This window comes from Cupressus sempervirens, chromosome 9 (genome assembly GCF_028749045.1).
Source record: "Cupressus sempervirens isolate cs-2001-9-10 chromosome 9, ASM2874904v1, whole genome shotgun sequence".
Classification (NCBI taxonomy): Eukaryota; Viridiplantae; Streptophyta; class Pinopsida; order Cupressales; family Cupressaceae; genus Cupressus; species Cupressus sempervirens.
This window is the reverse complement of record NC_143126.1, coordinates 536,392,979-536,411,191: the sequence shown is the minus strand read 5'-3', so window position 1 is coordinate 536,411,191 and position 18,213 is coordinate 536,392,979. Positions and strand designations below refer to the sequence as shown.

Here is an 18,213-nt window from a genome sequence, read left to right as displayed (position 1 = left end):
TTATGTCTAGGTATTAGAACCGTTGGTGAAGGTTCTACGAATTGTAGATGGGGATTAAAACTCCATGGGGTTTCTATATGAGGCCACGGATAGTGCAAAAGAGGCCATTCAACACTTCTATAGGTCAAATGAGACCAAATATAGACCCATACAGAACATCATTGATCGTAGGTGGAACCGACAACTCCAACACATTCATGCAGCTGCCTACTTCTTGAGTCCCAAGTACTATTTTTCCAACACTTTTAAAGCAAATTCAGAGGTTCAAATTGGCTTGGACACATGTATTCGAAGATTGGTTGTTGATACGGACCTCTGAGACCTCATACTTGATGAGTTGTAGAGCTACAAGAGGGAAAAGGGGCCATTGTTTTTTTCTCCTGATTGCAAACGTAGGAGATACACCTTGCAACCTGGTAAAAAAAAACGTGTTTAGTTTTACCATATCGTTCATTTCGCTCATGAAGTTTATTGGAAGTTTTACCACATCATAAATGGTTTTTTAATCCTTGCAGATCTGTGGTGGGAAGATTATGGTGCTACCACGCCTAATCTTCAAAAGCTTGCCATCTGAATTTTATTGCAGCCTTGTAGTGTTTCTGGGTGCGAGAGAAATTGGAGTACTTTTCAAAACATACACACAAAGAAACGTAATAGGTTGACTCAAAAATGCCTAAATGACTTGGTTTATGTGAAGTACAACCTTCTCTTGCACGAGAAGAAGGTGAAAGGGCAAGCTTCATATGAAGCACTAGACTTGGATGACATTGATCCATACTCAGCCGATTGGATTGCTCCTCCTAATGGTGAGGATGCGGATGTTGGTGAACCTTTACTAACAGATGAGCAGCTAGCTGAGTTTGAGAAAGAAGCAAATGAGTGAGATGCAGATGTGGCAGCATGTGAGGAGGAACATGAGCTTGGTCATCCATCAGAGGCTTCTGAGAGTGACGGACCTATTAGGCCCCTGTTGATGATGTTGCCAGAACAACTTCTTCAACACCACCCACCCAGCAGCAACGATCTCTTTTGAGTTTTACTTGTAGACGCAATTTATGATTGCTACTTTCGGTTTTCATTGATACTGAAACTTGAACTTAATATGTATTCAGAAGTAGTAGTTTCGTAGAGTTTGACTTATATCTATCGAACTTATTTATATTCAGATGTTCTACTTTTTTTTGGTATACGATTCTAGTAGTATGTTAATGATTAATCTACTAAGTTCCTCTTGCTATAAGTATAAATTACTGTTTAACTTAAAACTTTGAATGATATATGGTGGATATCTCAATTTTCAAATTATTATATATTCTACAAATTTGGTGTATGTATGCGTTTTTAAGCATATTTTAAGAAATTTTATATTCTCAAATGTTTGATAAAAGTGCCAATTTTTTGCCGAATTTTTTGCCGAGTTTTTGCCAATTCCAAGTTTTTCAAAATGTTTGGGTCAGCCGAGATATTGACGATACCGAGTTTTTGAACTATGCTATGGACCTTGTCTTGACACTATAGACTATCATTAAGGAGGCTTGCCACCACTCGGCGAAAGTCTATTGTTGCTTTGTTGACTTTTGCAAAGGCTTTGATTCTATTCCCTAGACAACCCTCTTCCACAGACTTAGAGATATTGAGGTTTCTGAGACTTTACTGTAATAACCCTCCTCAAATCTGCCCTCAAAAAAATGCTGATAAAAGCTCAAGGAATTTCATCAAACAATTCACATGCAAGGGACGTATGACTGATATAGTATTTCAGCTAGCTTCAAATGACTTTTTCTTCAATTTGCATCAATAGGAATCTTGTGCTAGAAGACTACAATGGACTACACAATGACCTAACATGAGTGTGCTACTAATTTTGACAATATTCAGTGCATATATATGATCTAAGCATGAGAAATGAACACCTACAGCCAACTGGCATTTTTACAAACAGTTGGTATGCAAACTAAATAGCTAATAAATAATGATATTAAATTGTTTAAATAACACCAGCAACTATTATCTTCTTAATTGCAATGAAAAATACAATGCTCATGAAATATGGCCAAGACTTTGGCATTTACATGGATTACAAAACGATAATGTTGGTATAATGCACACTTACAGCTGAAAACTTATAACACCCCTAAAAGCAATACTAACAAAAGAACCTGGTTGTAGATGGCTGTAATAATTTTTCCTTCAATGTTGCTCTTTCTGCTTTGCTTTTTTCGAACTGCTTTTTCGGCCTGCTTTTTCGGTTCTGCTTTTTTGGTTCCGCTTTTTCGGACTACTTTTTCGACCTGCTTTTTCGGTTCCGCTTTTTTGGACTGCTTTTTCGGCCTACTTTTTCGGTTCCACTTTTTTGGACTTCTTTTTTCGTACCCGCTTTTTTTGCCTGCTTTTTCGGTTCCACTTTTTCGGACAGCTTTTTTGTATCTACTTTTTCGGATTGCTACTATGTTGAATCTCAAGACCATATCTTTCAATGGTGTCAAGATTTCCAGCTTGAAGGGATTTCGTCCTTCAAACTATTGAGACATAATCTCTAGAAAATTTCTCAATTTCTTTGATATTTCCAAGCATACTAAAAAGAAGCTCTTCCCTTTCTTTTATAGTGTTCTCACAAGAGCTCAATCCTTCGTTTTCTCAATGTGGGATAAAACATAACTCCCTTTATGTAACTTATGTCTCCAATGTGTTATAAAATAAAGGGGACTCTTTTAATTTAAATATTTCCCACAAACTATAGTCTATGCATTAATAAAGTTAAATATTTAAACTTAACTTTATAAAATAGCTTTATCAATGCATAACAAATCTTATCAATGATAAACAAGTCTTTTTGTCGATTTTAAACAATTACCATCGACATACCGTTGCCACTGGATGTTCGACCATATCCAAGATGACTTACTATAAATAGTAAGTATGCCCAAAGTTGCCTCAGAAAGACCTGCAACTGAAACTGTCTAGACCAAATGGCCTCTAAGTCCCTTTAATGTCTTGGTAAGCCTACGGGATCGTGGGGAAATAGGCTAACGACAACATCATGATATGAATGCTAGAAAGGGGACATTACATTTACTCACAGCTATCATGAGCTTATATGAGAGTGTGGTTTGCAAGTTCAAGATTCCACAAAATTTCTCGAAACCCCATTCAAAGCACCATCAGGGTGAAATAGGGGTGCCCTCTAGCCCCTACTCTCTTTGGTATATACATTGATAAGCTCGAGTCTTTCCTTTGTGACTTATCACTTTTGGGTGATCATTGCTACCTACACCAGGGTCTTGATTGAGATGTGTGCTCTGATAATAGTACACTTGTTATTGATGATGAGGTGAGTGATATAGTGATAGAGTCATGTTATACTATCGACCAACACAATGTTGATGTTCAGTTTGCGAACAATCTTATGTTCGACATGGATGTAGCATTGTCTCATGATAATCCCCTTTTGGAGATTGAGGTTGATCACTCACTTGAGTGGAGTTGGGCTCAATTTTCACCATCTGCAAATTCAATTCAATTTTTTGTTGCGACAATTGGTGATGTTCCTGTGACAACATATTTTGATATGGCTACACCTATTGTTGATACAAATGGCATGAGTACTTATGGTTCTCCTGTAGCTACGTCTTTTTCAGGGATTGTTGGTGATGATTAAAATTCTAGTCCAATATATATAATGTGGGTAGATACAGGGAAGAAGAGGATGCATAGATATTCTATGGAGTTGCCTTTTGGTGACATTCTGACTTCTACATCATCAACACAAGTTTTGGGTGCTATGTTACAGGACATGTGGTTGGTTCTAATGATGTTGGTTTGCAGTTGGTTCAGTGTCGACAGAGATGTCACACTCTTCTTCATTTGGGATCCAAGTGGAGGTTGTAGTTCACTATGTCGTTGAATTGCTTGAGGACAACCAATCTCAGGGAGGGAAGAATATAATGTCCCCATTTTTGCTAGCATTGGAGTTTCAAGGATTAGCCTATTATTGTGATCCTCGTAGGCTAATTGTTGTGGATAGAGGGTCTTTTGAGGCAGTGGCTTGGCTTGGGAGGGTCTTGTCTTCTCCACAATTCAGTAAGCTACGGGTTGGTCTTCATATGGTTTAGATTGGACTTCGTTTGGCCTTAGTTTTGTGTACTTACTATTTGTGGTAAGTGGGGTGTTGATTGAAATGGACCCTTTCTATTTTTGGAAGGTGCATTTGGTCACATGGAGAAATAATAGGTACGACTACTATTTCAAACGACATATTTAAATGAGTATTTTGAGATTTATTATATTTTTAGTGGCCAAATTATTATTAAATAATTAAATGGCTTATTATAAAGTTATAATTTCACTTTATAATTTCACTTAAGTTGAGGGTTGAGTTATCATTGGAAGGAGCCATTTATTAATTAGTTAAGCCAAGTGAAAGAATCTAATGGAAGCTTCTTGAGTGAAGTTACATTTTGGCAACAAAAGGGAGTCTAGAGGTTATAAATAGAAGCCCATTTGTTGAGAAAAGCAAAGTTGAATATATATTTGGTTTTGCTGCCTTTGTGGCTTTTCTGAGGTTCTGATTTTCAAATCCCTTGCTGAGGTATAAGGGTTTGATATGAGGTTTTGCTCCATTGCTGAAGTATAGTGGAGATTGGTTTCTTGTAAATTTTGTTCCTGAAGATTGCTTTAAGTCACTGCTGAGGTATAGCGATTTCATTAGGTAAATCTCCTTACTATGATTATCTGTGACTGGGAGATTGGAATTGTAAATTTTGAGAAATAATTTAGTGTCTTCCATTGTTGTATTATTGTTTCTTGGAGGACCGTTATACTGAGATTTCGAAGGTGTTGGAAATCTGGTATGATCTGGAGCTGCCTTTGAATGTGTTTACTATGATGATCTGAGCGCTCAAGGGATTCAGTTTGGACATCAAATATCCTTTGCATTTGGTGTGGTTTTACACTGCTAAGATACTCAAGTCTGGAGGTTACTGGAATTTTGCAAACAGGGGGTCCATTGACTGAATTGTGGACGCCCAATTTCCCATAATTTGAAAGTTGATCTGCAGGAGTGAGTTATTGATCCTTGGGTGGTTTTTTCTGATCTGCTGGTGCTTGTATTTGGCACAGCGCTTAAGCAATTTGGGCAGTGATTTCAGACTCATATCTGCCCACCTGTGAATGCTCAGGCTGGGTGAGTTAATGCTGCAAGTCTGAATGCAATCCTGGGCATTGCGAAAATTATTATAGTTGGAACCAAATCTGATCAGGCCTGTGTGCAAATACCTGGGCAAGCATTTTTGCCATTAGTCACATCTTGTCTGGATAAGACGACAATCAACCTACAAACATTGGCTTGGAAATTCAACAAGCAAGTGCCAAAAACAATCAGTTATAATTCTCTATTTTCTGATTGCCAATAAAATTGTAATCTGATAATTGTGTGAGAATTTTCAGAATTATAGTAACTGATTGGAATTACCTATTGTCAATTCAGAAGTTCGTAATCGTGTTTTCTACTTTCATCAGTTTCATGCAATACATATGATTTTTCATAATACAATGCAATGGTCTGCAAGTTTACAATACTAAACCCACCATATTTTGGTAACTAGCTTTGTCATGGTATAAGATTTTTGCTTATATATATCCAGTTTCTTGAGGGTTCGTATTTTAGGATAGAGGAGAAGCTGCAATTTTAAAGCAATTGAAGACATATTCCCCCTGTTAGATGTTGTGAGCCGGTGAGGGCTTTTACAATCCAAGAGGCCACATGGGTGAAAGATCACACCCTAGAGCTTTGGTTCCCATCAAGATAGACTCTAGATCAGCTTATCACCTCTTTCTTCACTCTCAGATCTCCCGCCCAAGGAACGAAGAGGTTGGTTGGCCCTTCCTTGAAACATACTAGATCTGTGAAACCTTGCAGAGCGTTCACTTGGCAACATCACCCTCCCTCCAACAACTCCTTGAGGCGGTCTGAAGGTTCCACACACCTTCACCCTAGACCGTATCCTTCGGTTTTGGGTTACTTCTCGCCAGTAGGGAGGTCCTAGGCTTTCTTGTTCTCCTTTCTTTCCGCTTTCTTGTTTTGTTCTTTGTGCAGACACCATTCAGTGTTCCCATTGTTGGTGGTGGCCTTGTTGTACTCTTTTCAGTAACTTAGACCCCATTTGTGGTCTCTTGTTGTACATTAGTAAAATTATCTTAACTTTAATGGTCATCTTAGTTAGTATTTAGTTCTAAGATAACATAGAAACTTTCTTGTTAGCTTTTTCAGAAGTTTCTATTTCATTCTCAATAATGTTTTACATAAGGAAACTACATCTCCATTCATAATGATTGTTTATCAATAATGAAATCTTGTAACATGGTATCAAAACAGGTTGATGGCTCTCTTTAAGATTTGGTGCATTTCAATAAAAAATCGTAGCCCTTTTTGGACTAGATTTTATTCCATAAATTAATTAAATCATTTTTAATAAAAATGACTTTGCAAAAAATTGGCAGATTTGAAGAAGTTTTTTCTGAAATCTAGAGCTTGGTCAAGAGAGTTGGTCATGCAATTTCCTGGTTTGAACAGCAGTCTGCAAATTTTGTGTTGCATGTGCATTTTATGACTTGCATGTTGCTTGTGAGTGTTGTTTTACTTTTACCACGCGAAGTCTGATGTATTGTCGTGTGAAGGTTTTTTGAGGGTTTTTATAATTTTCTCCATTGTGGGTTTATAATTTTGTCCTGAAAAAAATTTATTGGTGGGTTTTCATAATTTTTTCCCATAAAAAATTTCGGAAGGGTTTTCATAATTTTTCCTTGTAAAAAAAATTCTGAAACAGTTTTATAATCTTTTTTCCTTCAAAAATTATGTTTAGTTTTATGACTTTATTCTTAAAAACCAATATTGGGTTTTTTAATTCGCAAAGTTGCATAGGATTTCTTTGTGGGTTTTTGCTGTTTTGTTCAGGAACAACAATAATTTGTAATCTTTGGCTTGGCAATTTTTTCCCTCAAAAATCATTTATTTTTGCAATCTGTTTTGGGATGTCATGCTCATCTACAAAAGTCTGGAGGGTTTTCCGATTTTTTCTCAAAATCATGGAATTTGTTCTCAATGTGTCTTTGGCTATAGAGAGGGATAGCACTATTCTCCAACATCAGGTTGGCTGTTTTGTGATGATTTGTAGTCAGATGTTCTGCAGTAGCAGACTCATCTCAATGGCAAAGTCAATGGCAAGCTCTTGTCTCTTGTTGCAAACCATCCTAAAGAAGGAAGCAGCCTCCTCTCTCTTTTTTGGACAGATTTTGGCTACTCTCGGTCATTGATATTTTGCAAATCCAAGGAGGGTCTCAGCAGAGATTGAATGTTCTAAAGAATTTAAGACCATGAGACATGTGCAATCTTCAGAATCGTAGTAAGGCGATGACCATTAAAGGAGGCTATTAGAATATTGTAATGTCTCTTTGATTGTCACCTTAGCTAATAGTTAGTTTTTAGATAACATTGAAACTTTACTGTTAGCTTTTTAGAAAAGTTTCTATTTTGTTCTCAGTTATTCTCTTTAAAAGGAGACTACATCTCCCTTTGTAACTACTTATGAAAAATATTTTCTGCAAAAGATTTTATTCCCCTTTAGAATGATAAGATTGTTGAGACAAATAGGACGTGGAAGAGGATGACAAAAGAGGACACTACTACTGATAATGAGGACACTTGTAATTAATGGGATTGAAGTGGGTTCAGTTGAGGCAATAAAAAATAATGAGAATTTGGATGCTACGACTGTTCAGGACAATGATTATGAGACCATTGCTGTCCTCAAAGTTCAAAATTGCATACTTACGCGTGTGAGAATGGTGGGCCTGAAAACTAAGGTAGACAAAGCAAACATGAGGCAAAAATTTAAACAGATGGAGAATGCCATTAGAAGCATTATCATTTTTACTGATGCAAATAGGCATAATAGAAAAAGCTGTCCTGGATATTGTGCCTCGATAGTCAAGATCAGAAAGCAATTGAAGAAACTAAGAAAGACACCGCAAGAAAAAGCTTCAGAAAAAGACAGAAACAAGATTACAACAGGATGGATCGAATCATCTACAATTCTGATAGAGAACTAAGACCTTATTAATAATACAAAAAGAAACATGATTTCTTAAGGGTTGTTGCTCTTCAGTTTAGCTACTTTTAGATCAAAAAACTGTTTTTTCAGTACTATGGCCTGCCTGCCTCCATGTCATATTTTTTAGTTACTTGACTTTCACCAATAAAGCTTCTAAATATGTTAAGGAAACTAAGGGTTTAATGTTTATTTTTATGTAGTTGGGCATGTCTATTTTTTGATGGCTGTTCCTAGTGTTGTTTAAGATACACCTTGTATAGGCTCTAATGGCCTAGTCTCTGTGGGTTTTTTGTTCTTTGCAGTCAGGGCCCTTCCCTACTTCTATAATCAAACACTTACAGGCAAGAACTTTATCTATGAGAATTCCAAGATTTCAGACTCTACCATAGAAATAAATCAAATGATATTACATTACTTCTGTCTTTTTGTATTCATTTCTATATTGAGTTGTGCAACTTGTTACCAAGAGTCTCAAGAATCAGTCTAACCTGTTTCACCACATGCCAACACTATCATAAATTTAGATGGTCAATTTTCATACATAAATGAAAAGCATGATAAATTTCAACACAATACCTGGAGACACGGAAGACATCCAAAGCGAAGTGGCTCAGTCCCCTTCCAAAACTCTTCACTCTCAACTGAAAGTAGAGCTATATCACACTCTACACCTTTGGCTAATACCTGTTATGCATGATACAAAATAAAGTCTATTAAAAGCTATAAAGATACCAAAACCTACAACACTTATACAATGATACTGAAAATGAATATGGCAATATTATTATTGTTCACATGAGTTAACATATTAATAATTGGATCACATGTATTAAGGATATCTTTATGGCTCAAATTATGGCACTTAAAAGAACAATACAATAACATTTACTTCATTTGGTAAGAAATATGTGATCTAAAAACAATATCTACTCAACTTCAACTTTTTATTAGCTCACAGAGAGGCAGTTGCGCAAAAAAAACTGTTCTTTGCATACTCACTTGTTTTAATTTCTATGCCTCTTACAATCCATACTTGAGGTGTTTACATATCTCTCCCTCTACCACCCCCAACACGTACACACACACAGGGCATGTCTCTTGCCCCCAGTGCTCTATCTTGAAAAAGACCACCTTTTTTTTCCCATCTCATTTGAACAATGATACCTAGAACTCCAGTTAGTGTCTGTAGGTGTCTGGGGTTGTATGTATATGTATATTCTTTCCCAAAGAAATCATGCATACAAACACAACCTCAGAATATTCTGTCACAAGGCTCTTCCAAAAAGAAAAAGGTGTTACACAATATTGCTCAAATTGCGTGACTCATAGTCATGCCTAAAGTCCATATCTCAACTACTACTATAAGGCTCTTTTATAAAGTAGGAAAAATTATAATCTACAGTTCGGATCAAATCTAGTAGCCATGTCTAAGGATTTTTATCGCAAGGCTTTAACTAGTTGCATAAACACTTTGTGGTAGTCATTTTTCAAGCTTCTAGGACTGCAACCATGCACTAACCTTTCACATATTATCATATTTTGATTTAATAAAAAACTCTTCTCCACTATCCTTAATCTTGATGGCAATATGAACATAAAGAATGACAAAAATCCCCACATATTAAAAGATTCCCTATTATATAAATATTTTGAAATTCTATCTTTTAACATTATGAAAATATCTGACTTATGAATAATGAATTTTATTAAAATATCATTCAAAACTTCATAATCCAAAGCAAAATAATTCTATCTTTTCTACAATACTTCAGCTTCTGTACAATTGTGAAACCAAAAGTAATCCCATAACAATAATAATTCTTCAGGTTTCCAGATCAAGGACGATTGCAATAACAGGAAAAAAAATGGATTTTGGGGATGGCAAAGAGACTCGTATATTAAAAATTTATATTTGAATTATTATAATATATAAATTTATAAACACAACGTGGAGGAAGCTGCCCCTCAAAATCACCCTGCTGTCACTCCCTCCAACACCAAAAAGAAATGTAAAGATAAAGATAAAGCTACAAGCCAGAATGTTATTCCTTCCATCCCTACTAAATCCAAGAGTAAGGTTCCCAAAGAGCCATCGTTTGAAAACAAGCTGAATTTCTTGAACAAAGAGTGGCAGACCATCAAACGCCTGAAGCTATTGTGTGACCCATAGCTGGTCCTGCCAGTTATTGCTTGGTCTTTTCCGACTGTTTCTGGTTTCTGCATCTACTTTTGTAAGTTTTTGCTTTCCCATCTCACCTTTGGAGAGACTCATCTTTTTTGCCTTAAAGCGGTTTTCTAATGGGTTTGGGCCCTTTCCCGTCTTAATCTAAATAAAGCTAAACATTGCTGAATTTTAAACAGCATGAACATTGAGATATATCTACTAAAAATATAAACATGTGGCCATTCAAACTGTAGAACACTTGAAAATTTCTCTATGACTAAGGGAGCAACCACATAGGTGTGTGAATCAGTGTTATTCTGCAACTGATTCAACTTTGGATTTCTTGAACAAAGAGTGGCAGGCCATCAAAGGTCCGAAGGTATTGTGTGACCCCTAGCTGGTCCTACTAGTTGTTGCCAGGTCTTTCCCCACTGTTCCTGGTTTCCGCTTCTACTTTGTAAGCTTTTGTTGCTGAATTTTAAACAGCGTGAAAGTTTAGATATATCTACTAAAAATATAAACATGTGGCCATTCAAACTATAGAGCACTTAAAAATTTCTCTATGACTAACAGAGCAATTCCATAGGTGTGTAAATTAACGTTATTCTGCAACTGATTTAACTTTGAATTTCTTGAACAAAGAGTGGCAGGCCATTAAAGGCCCAAAGCTATTGTGTGACACATGGCTGGTCCTACTAGTTGTTGCCAGGTCTTTTCCCACTGTTCCTGAATTCCACTTCTACTTTGTAATCTTTTGTTTTCTTGTCTTACTCTGGTGAGACTCATCACTTTCACCTTAAAGTTTGTAATGAGTCTGGGCCCTTTCCCATGTTTATCTAAACAAAATTGTAAGTGCTAAGTTTTAAACAACATTAACATTTCGATACATCTACTGGAAATATAAACATGTGTCCATTCAAACTATATCAAAACACTTGAAATTTTCTCTATGACTGAGGGAGCAACCACATAGGTGTGATTCAATGTTATTCTGCAACTCATACGACTAATGATCGCTTCGCATGAGTGGCTCTTAGCTAACATTTAAATAAAATTTTGACCACCACCAATAAGATGAGATGATGAGTTTTATGTCCATTAAACAGATCCTCTAATTTCCTTAATGGAAGTGTTTTATTCCTTTCAACCAGAAATAACCGCCTATCTATGTTCTGGCTTTTGTAAAAGCAAATGGCTTAAGGATTTTATATTGATTATTTTGTTTGCGAATGCATTTTTTATCCAACTAGATTCTTAGTGCAAGGATAAATGTTCATGTTGTTGAAGAAAAACCTTGCCAAAGAACTACAGAATTTACTCACTCATGCAACAGGTCTTACCAATGCCTGTGCAAACAGTTTTCCCAAAAAATGACCCTTATCAATAATGTACCAATACAGATATAGAATGAACCCAATCTGCAACATACAAATATTTATATCATGTCAAGGGACAGCGACTCAATGAAGGCAAGAAGGACAATATCGATGTTGAAACTGAAGAAAATGGAGCTAGAAACCAGTGCTGAAAACACCTCTATCACAAACTAGACCAAACCAGGATGAAACACTAACATTCAAAAAAGAAGAATCAATCACCATTGCAAAGTTCATTAATCTCCATAGAGCAATGTCCTTAGTGTTGGTGACCAAGTTGGATGTTCCTAGATGGAAACATAGTACTCCCTCTACAAACTCTCCCTACACCCAAGTATGATGAATCTCTAGAAGTAAAAAGAAAGCTATAATGTAGAACAATCCCCATGACCAAGTTTGTTGGACAGGGAAACTGAAAGTCCATGAGACTAAGTAGAAAATAGATCTGCAATGCATAATATTTGAGTGAGAGGGCTGGTATGTGCTCATACTAGCACACAGATGAAGATGGTGTCTCCCTAATTTCTCATTATTTGTGCATGGAACAATCAAATCCAAGGGAAACCTAATCCCTCAAAATCTATAATTGGCAAAAAGTAAGTAATCAGCATGATATCTGTAAAGGCATCTACAATGTTCTACAATCAAGGATGATGGGCTCCTAAAGAGAACAGTCCAAACACAATGAATAAAGATACTAGAATATGGAAGGGAATCTGCAACCTTATCTATGCATATCATTACACAACTCAAATCATTAATAAATTGGGTGACTATAGTTCCTTATCGTTCATCAACGAGGGAACATAGACCATAGCTTTGTTTACCGTATAGGGTAAACTAATGTTTATTGCATTAAGAAACTAGAATGTACGCAGAACAAGATACTTTGTTCATATAAGCAGATATGCAATTCCAATTGCAATGATGATTCATAAATCCATTCGGACGATATATATATACTTCCTGAAGGGGTAACTCAACCGTCACACAACCTTTCAAATACTAACTCAACCGGTCACCTATACTATAGTTTTTATTGACAACATCATCCCCCCCAAGAGAAAAGTCATCTCCAGACGACAAAATAGAGACAACTTAAATTACTAAGTACATCAAGACTCATAATAAACTCAAAAGTAGAGGTTTGCGTCGCTGGTACAGTTGGTGTGGTAGACGTCCTCTGTGCCCGCAGCTCGTTCAGCTGTGCCCGCAACTCATGTACTTGCTACATCCGAGTGTCGAAATTCAGTTTGGCCTGCATTTGGAATTCTAGAGCCCTCTTCATCATATCGGCTATCTTTCGAAGCTCCACTTCCTTTGCATCTCACTCTTTCTTTGCATCCCCCAGCTAAGATACAACTGCTGCCTTCTTAGCAACGAGTGTTGCCCACTCCTCCCAAGCTACCTGTTGGGTGGCCAAACTCGCTTCCACTGTGGCTAGTCTGGTAGTTGTCTCCTCCTGAGCCCTTACTAGTGCTACCCAATCAACCTCACTCTTGCACAGAGCATAATACGCCTCTCAATACACTTGTACTATCCCTCACGTGAGCTGCTCAATTCTTCTCTCCACTACAAGCTCTTGAGTATTCCACTCCTGTCGCATCTCTAGGGTCTCTATGTTAGGCATACAGAGAAGGTCGTTGCACAACCGACCCGCATAAATGCCAAGACCTACTCTAACTCCCGTACCACCGACTCCAAAGCACATCTATGTGCTGAGAGTACTACTCGGTGACCTCAAGACAAGACATCTACTAAGTACGTCTCGACATCCTCCTCTATAGCTATAGAAGGGCCCAATGGTGTGGTGTGCTCCATGGCCATTGTTGCATCTACTACTTCCAACATCCTCTTCGAAGCACTCCCTATCAGAGGTGGGGGTGGTGGTGGCTCTACTGCGATGGTAGGATGATTCTTTGTTGGGGCTGGAGGATCTATCACCTAAGGTACTTCTCTCATGGGTTAGATAGTGACAAGTGTCAGCACTATAGGTCTGATGTTGAATCTCCTCACCAAATACCCACTCAGGTACTGCTCACTTAAGTCCTCCACTGTGGCATCCTCACTAGTGGCCAATAATGCATCAACTATCGTCACTACTGCATCAGATCCCACTACCTCTAGTTTGACCTGTTGTGTCCCCGAACTCATAAGAACCTCCTGTACAGGTAACTCCATCACCTCCTTTAGCAAGGCTGTCGTCAGTGATGGATGTGACTCTGTCCCAACTACGGCCACGGCCTTTGGAATTGTCGGGGTCTCTACAACCGGCTGAGGTGCTATTATGGCAGGCATCATCACAACTGGTTGTTTGAATTGTCCAAACCCTGGAATATGAGCACCATGTGCCCCCACAAGAACCAAGTGTGTTGTCGTTGAAAGTGCAGGTCGCGGGAATAGTAATGGTGTTGCCATAATCACTTCCACCTCTTCATCATCTTCTTCCTCCTTTCCGTCAGTCCCACTCTCATTAGAAGAGGTTTCCTTCCGACCACTATCCATATCTCCTACATCCTATCTCGATGACTTTTGCCTGACCGTGGTCTTGCTGCCAAGTGTGTCCAGGTGTCTCTACTACATAATAGGGGGCTCACCTAGCATGAGCAGCCCAGGCTTGACCTCTAACTTGTCGGAAGAAATCATCTGTACTATTGCATCAAGGAATAACCCAATCACGTAGTGAGGCATGTAGGTGGTCTTATGTTTAAGTGCCATAAACTCATACATCATCCCTGCTAGTAGTGCAGCCCAATCATACACTCATCCAGTCAAGATCCCGTTTATCATCATAACCTGTAGAAATGAGATGTCGTCGGATGCATGACTCAATCCTGTGAGCCTGTCCATGAGACAATGCCAATGCCCTTCTTGAACATTGGACTTCTCCAACCCTCTGCCCTTCGAAGTTTCCATCAAAGCCTCCTTTTTTGTTTGCGATAGGTCACTGCATGCCAGTTGTATCAGTTGCTCGTTCACCACTTGCTTTAACTTTTACAGCTTGTCAATTTTCTTCCTCCCCTATGCATGGCCAGGTATTCCGAATACCCATGTGAAATATGATGCCCTGAATGAAATCACTAGGTCACACCCACATTAAGAGACTAGAATGTAAACAGAACAAGATACTTTATTCATATAAGAAGATATGCAATTCCAATTACAATGATGATTCATAAATCCAATCAAACGATGTATATATACTTCCCAAAGGGATGACTCAACCGTCACGCAACCTTTCGGTTACTAACTCCACCCATTGGCTAATATATAGTTTTTACCAACAACAAGCTTCTATCACTATGGAAAAAACAATGTTGTCTAACTCAATCCATGAATGGTTGGAGAAAAAACACCACCACCAATAGAAGTCCTTGAGCCATGTGACTCAATCAAGAACCCCCCCCAAGAAAATATGATCTTGAACTTTATGCTCAATGAGAATAAAAGTGCTAGACGCCAAAAAGGCAACTAGACTTGATCTTAGATCTTACAAATGCCAAATTTAGCCACAATCAAAAAGTAAAATTTCTAAATAGAATGCAATCAATCTAATCACACCATTGCAATGTTACCTTAAGAGCAAGAAAAGACTCCCTGGAAGTTCCCAAAATAAGAATATGTGAAAATCTACAATTTCCTTAAACATCAGGCAAAAAAATCTAAACCTAATTGCCCAACTGCAAAGAGCACAAAATTATATCCAAATCAAAAAACAATTGCTTGAAAAATGGAGACTTGATGACTGAGCTATAGACCTTCAAACTTAGGTTTCCAAAAAGGAAATGCAAATGAGAGAGTAAAGCCAAAAGGATTTGGCCTGATGATATTAACAAGCCTGTTTGAAGGAATATTCCCCTACATGGATGGAATATTCTCCACATGTAGACCAGAATCTTTTGTTGTCAATAGATTATTCTCTTTGCACCCCACTAAATACAATAATCCTGAAAATTTAAGATGGTCAGCTGTCATAGAAGAACGCCAATATAAATAGTGATTCACAAGACAGCACATGGCACTGATGCAATCTGCAAGTAAAATTTAAAAATAATTGGTTCAGTCAATTTTTTTATCCAAAATATTTTTTAAATTTCCTAAAAAATAATTTTAAAATAGAACAAAAATCCCTATTTACTACTACAAAAAAAAATCTGCCTGCATTTCTGGCACTTAGTCTACACAGCTAATGGAGAGATCTCAGCTTCAAATCTCATAGACGTGATCTCAGATATTCAATTTGGACAAACCAAAAGGAAAAACTGCCTTTCTCAAATCCCTTACAAGTGACACTCAAATCTATAATAGCAGTGCCATTGTTGATATAGAATACAAAGCCACAAAAAGGAAAACCCCCATATCTAATAATTCAATAAGTTTTTCTAATACTTTGGGTCATCTTTCACTGCTAGAGAAGAGCATACTCATCTTTACAAGATATATAGTTGAGATTTGCAACGTAGATCGAGCAAAAAGACTAACAAGAATCAACCCCAAGAGCTCTATTTGCATGTAAGAATGGGTATAGAATGCTCTATACAATGCAATTAATCATAAGGATAAGGATGTAATTAATAATCTTGTCAAAAAAAAATTGGAAGTTGTTGGTTACTCATAAATGTCTTCCCACCCCAACAAAAGTAAGTCTGATGACATGGACAGAGCAGTGGGAAAGGAGAGCTCTCAAATGGCACTGCTTGGGAACACATCATTGCTACCACCTACAGTCAACTGCCATATGACCCTCCTCTGGATGTTGCCAATGCGGAGGCCATGCTCGAAGGCAAGGCTCGCAAGTGGATGCAGCTTAATTCCACGAGATATGGAGATAGGAGGAAAATTAGTTTAATAATATAATAACTTAAATTAAAATTTTAAAAGGCATGTGATCAAAATTACTATCCATCAAAAAAAGTTCAAAAATAGGAAATAAAGGTAGTTGAAAATAGCAGGGAAAGATTTTAGATCCAATGTGACAAATTTTAAGTTTAGTTAATCCACTCCATGTAAATGAATAAAACTATTTTTGAATGTAGAAAAATGGAGATATTGTATTCACTAACTATAATGTAATAAAGAACTAGTTTTTGTGATTGCTTGCTAGGTGATTTGTATTCACTATAATAAAGATAATGATACAATAATGCAATAAAAAATTCAAAATTTCCAAGTTCTAAAAATATTAACACCATTAACACTAAATTTTGTTATTAATTATTGTCAAAGAATTTAGAAAATGAAAATTTATTTTAAATTGTATTAATACTTCTTATACTAAGATAAATGTTAAATATTTATATTCATTAGAAGAATTTACAAAACGTGAAATTAAAAGAAAATAGAAATGTAAAGAAAATATAGAATAATAATATTAAAAGTTTATTTAATATAATATTAAATTATAAAATTAGATATGAAGACTTAAAATATTATATATTTATTAATCAAATACTTGTAATTGCTAGAAAAATGTATCTATAATGTTCTATAATAGAAATTAATATTGTTAAGTTTTCCCAAGTTTTCTTAATATGTTTTAACTTGTAATAGCACTTATAGAATTTAAGTAATTTTCAATTTACTATTTGAATGTCTATATATGATATAAAGAGGCATGTCTCTTGTAGAGACATCTCTCTTGTTAATATATTAACTCACATTAGTTATTCTTATATCACAAATAATATTTTCTCACTATATTATAATGGTAATATAACAATATATATCTATAATATATATATTACATAAGTTAATTATTCTATATATAATATTTGCCATATATTATTTATATATCTCATATATATAATTTAATTTAACCGACAAAATTATAGCATTAACACTCCCTCTTAATGAAGAACTATAAAACACAGATATTTTTTTTTTTTTAGATCGATAAGAGGCCGAAGCCAAGATTACTAATGTGTTATGATTTATTATTTATTAAGCGCGAGTAGATTCAAACATAAGACCTCTTCAATAAGAGGCTCACTATTTACCATTTTTTATAGGCTCTTGCCTATAAAACATATAGATATTACACCATTGGTAATATTTAAAAATAACACATTCAGAAGATTTCCAATATATGATATTATATAAGAATTGGCCTATCAAAATATCAGCACATAATATTCACCAATTACTATTTGATATCATATTAGGTAACATGAGCATTGGCCTATCAGAACATCAATCAAATGATATTCACCACATACTCTTGAGTAATGGCCTATCCAAACATCAACTAAATAATATTCACCGAGTACTCAATGCGATAATGGCCTATCAGAATATCAAGGCAAGATATTCACCAAGTACCTATCATATGTCTATACAAACAACTTATAGACAATCAATTTAATGACATCTAACACTTAGTTGTTGATTTACAAGATAAAGCCATTCATGATCTATTTCAACATTTACACAAAAATGTATATCAATGATTTAAGTCATTGTAAGATCGCTACCTTCCAATAACTTCTACAAATACAAGTGATAATCATTTGGAAGTTGTCACTCCCTCATGATGTACACAAGGGTAGGCCCATACTCACATGACATC

General features: G+C 36.3%; 1 protein-coding gene across 3 annotated transcripts in view; it reads right to left on the bottom strand.

Annotated features, from left to right (window-relative positions):
* DEG2 (DEGP protease 2) overlaps positions 1-18,213 on the bottom strand; it is a 254,542-nt gene that overhangs the window by 103,847 nt on the left and 132,482 nt on the right. For all 3 annotated transcript variants that reach the window (XM_089800920.1, XM_089800921.1, XM_089800922.1), the window contains exon 7: positions 8,685-8,792. In XM_089800920.1, the coding sequence (XP_089657046.1) occupies positions 8,685-8,792 (108 nt within the window). The remainder of the gene's footprint in view (positions 1-8,684; positions 8,793-18,213) is intronic.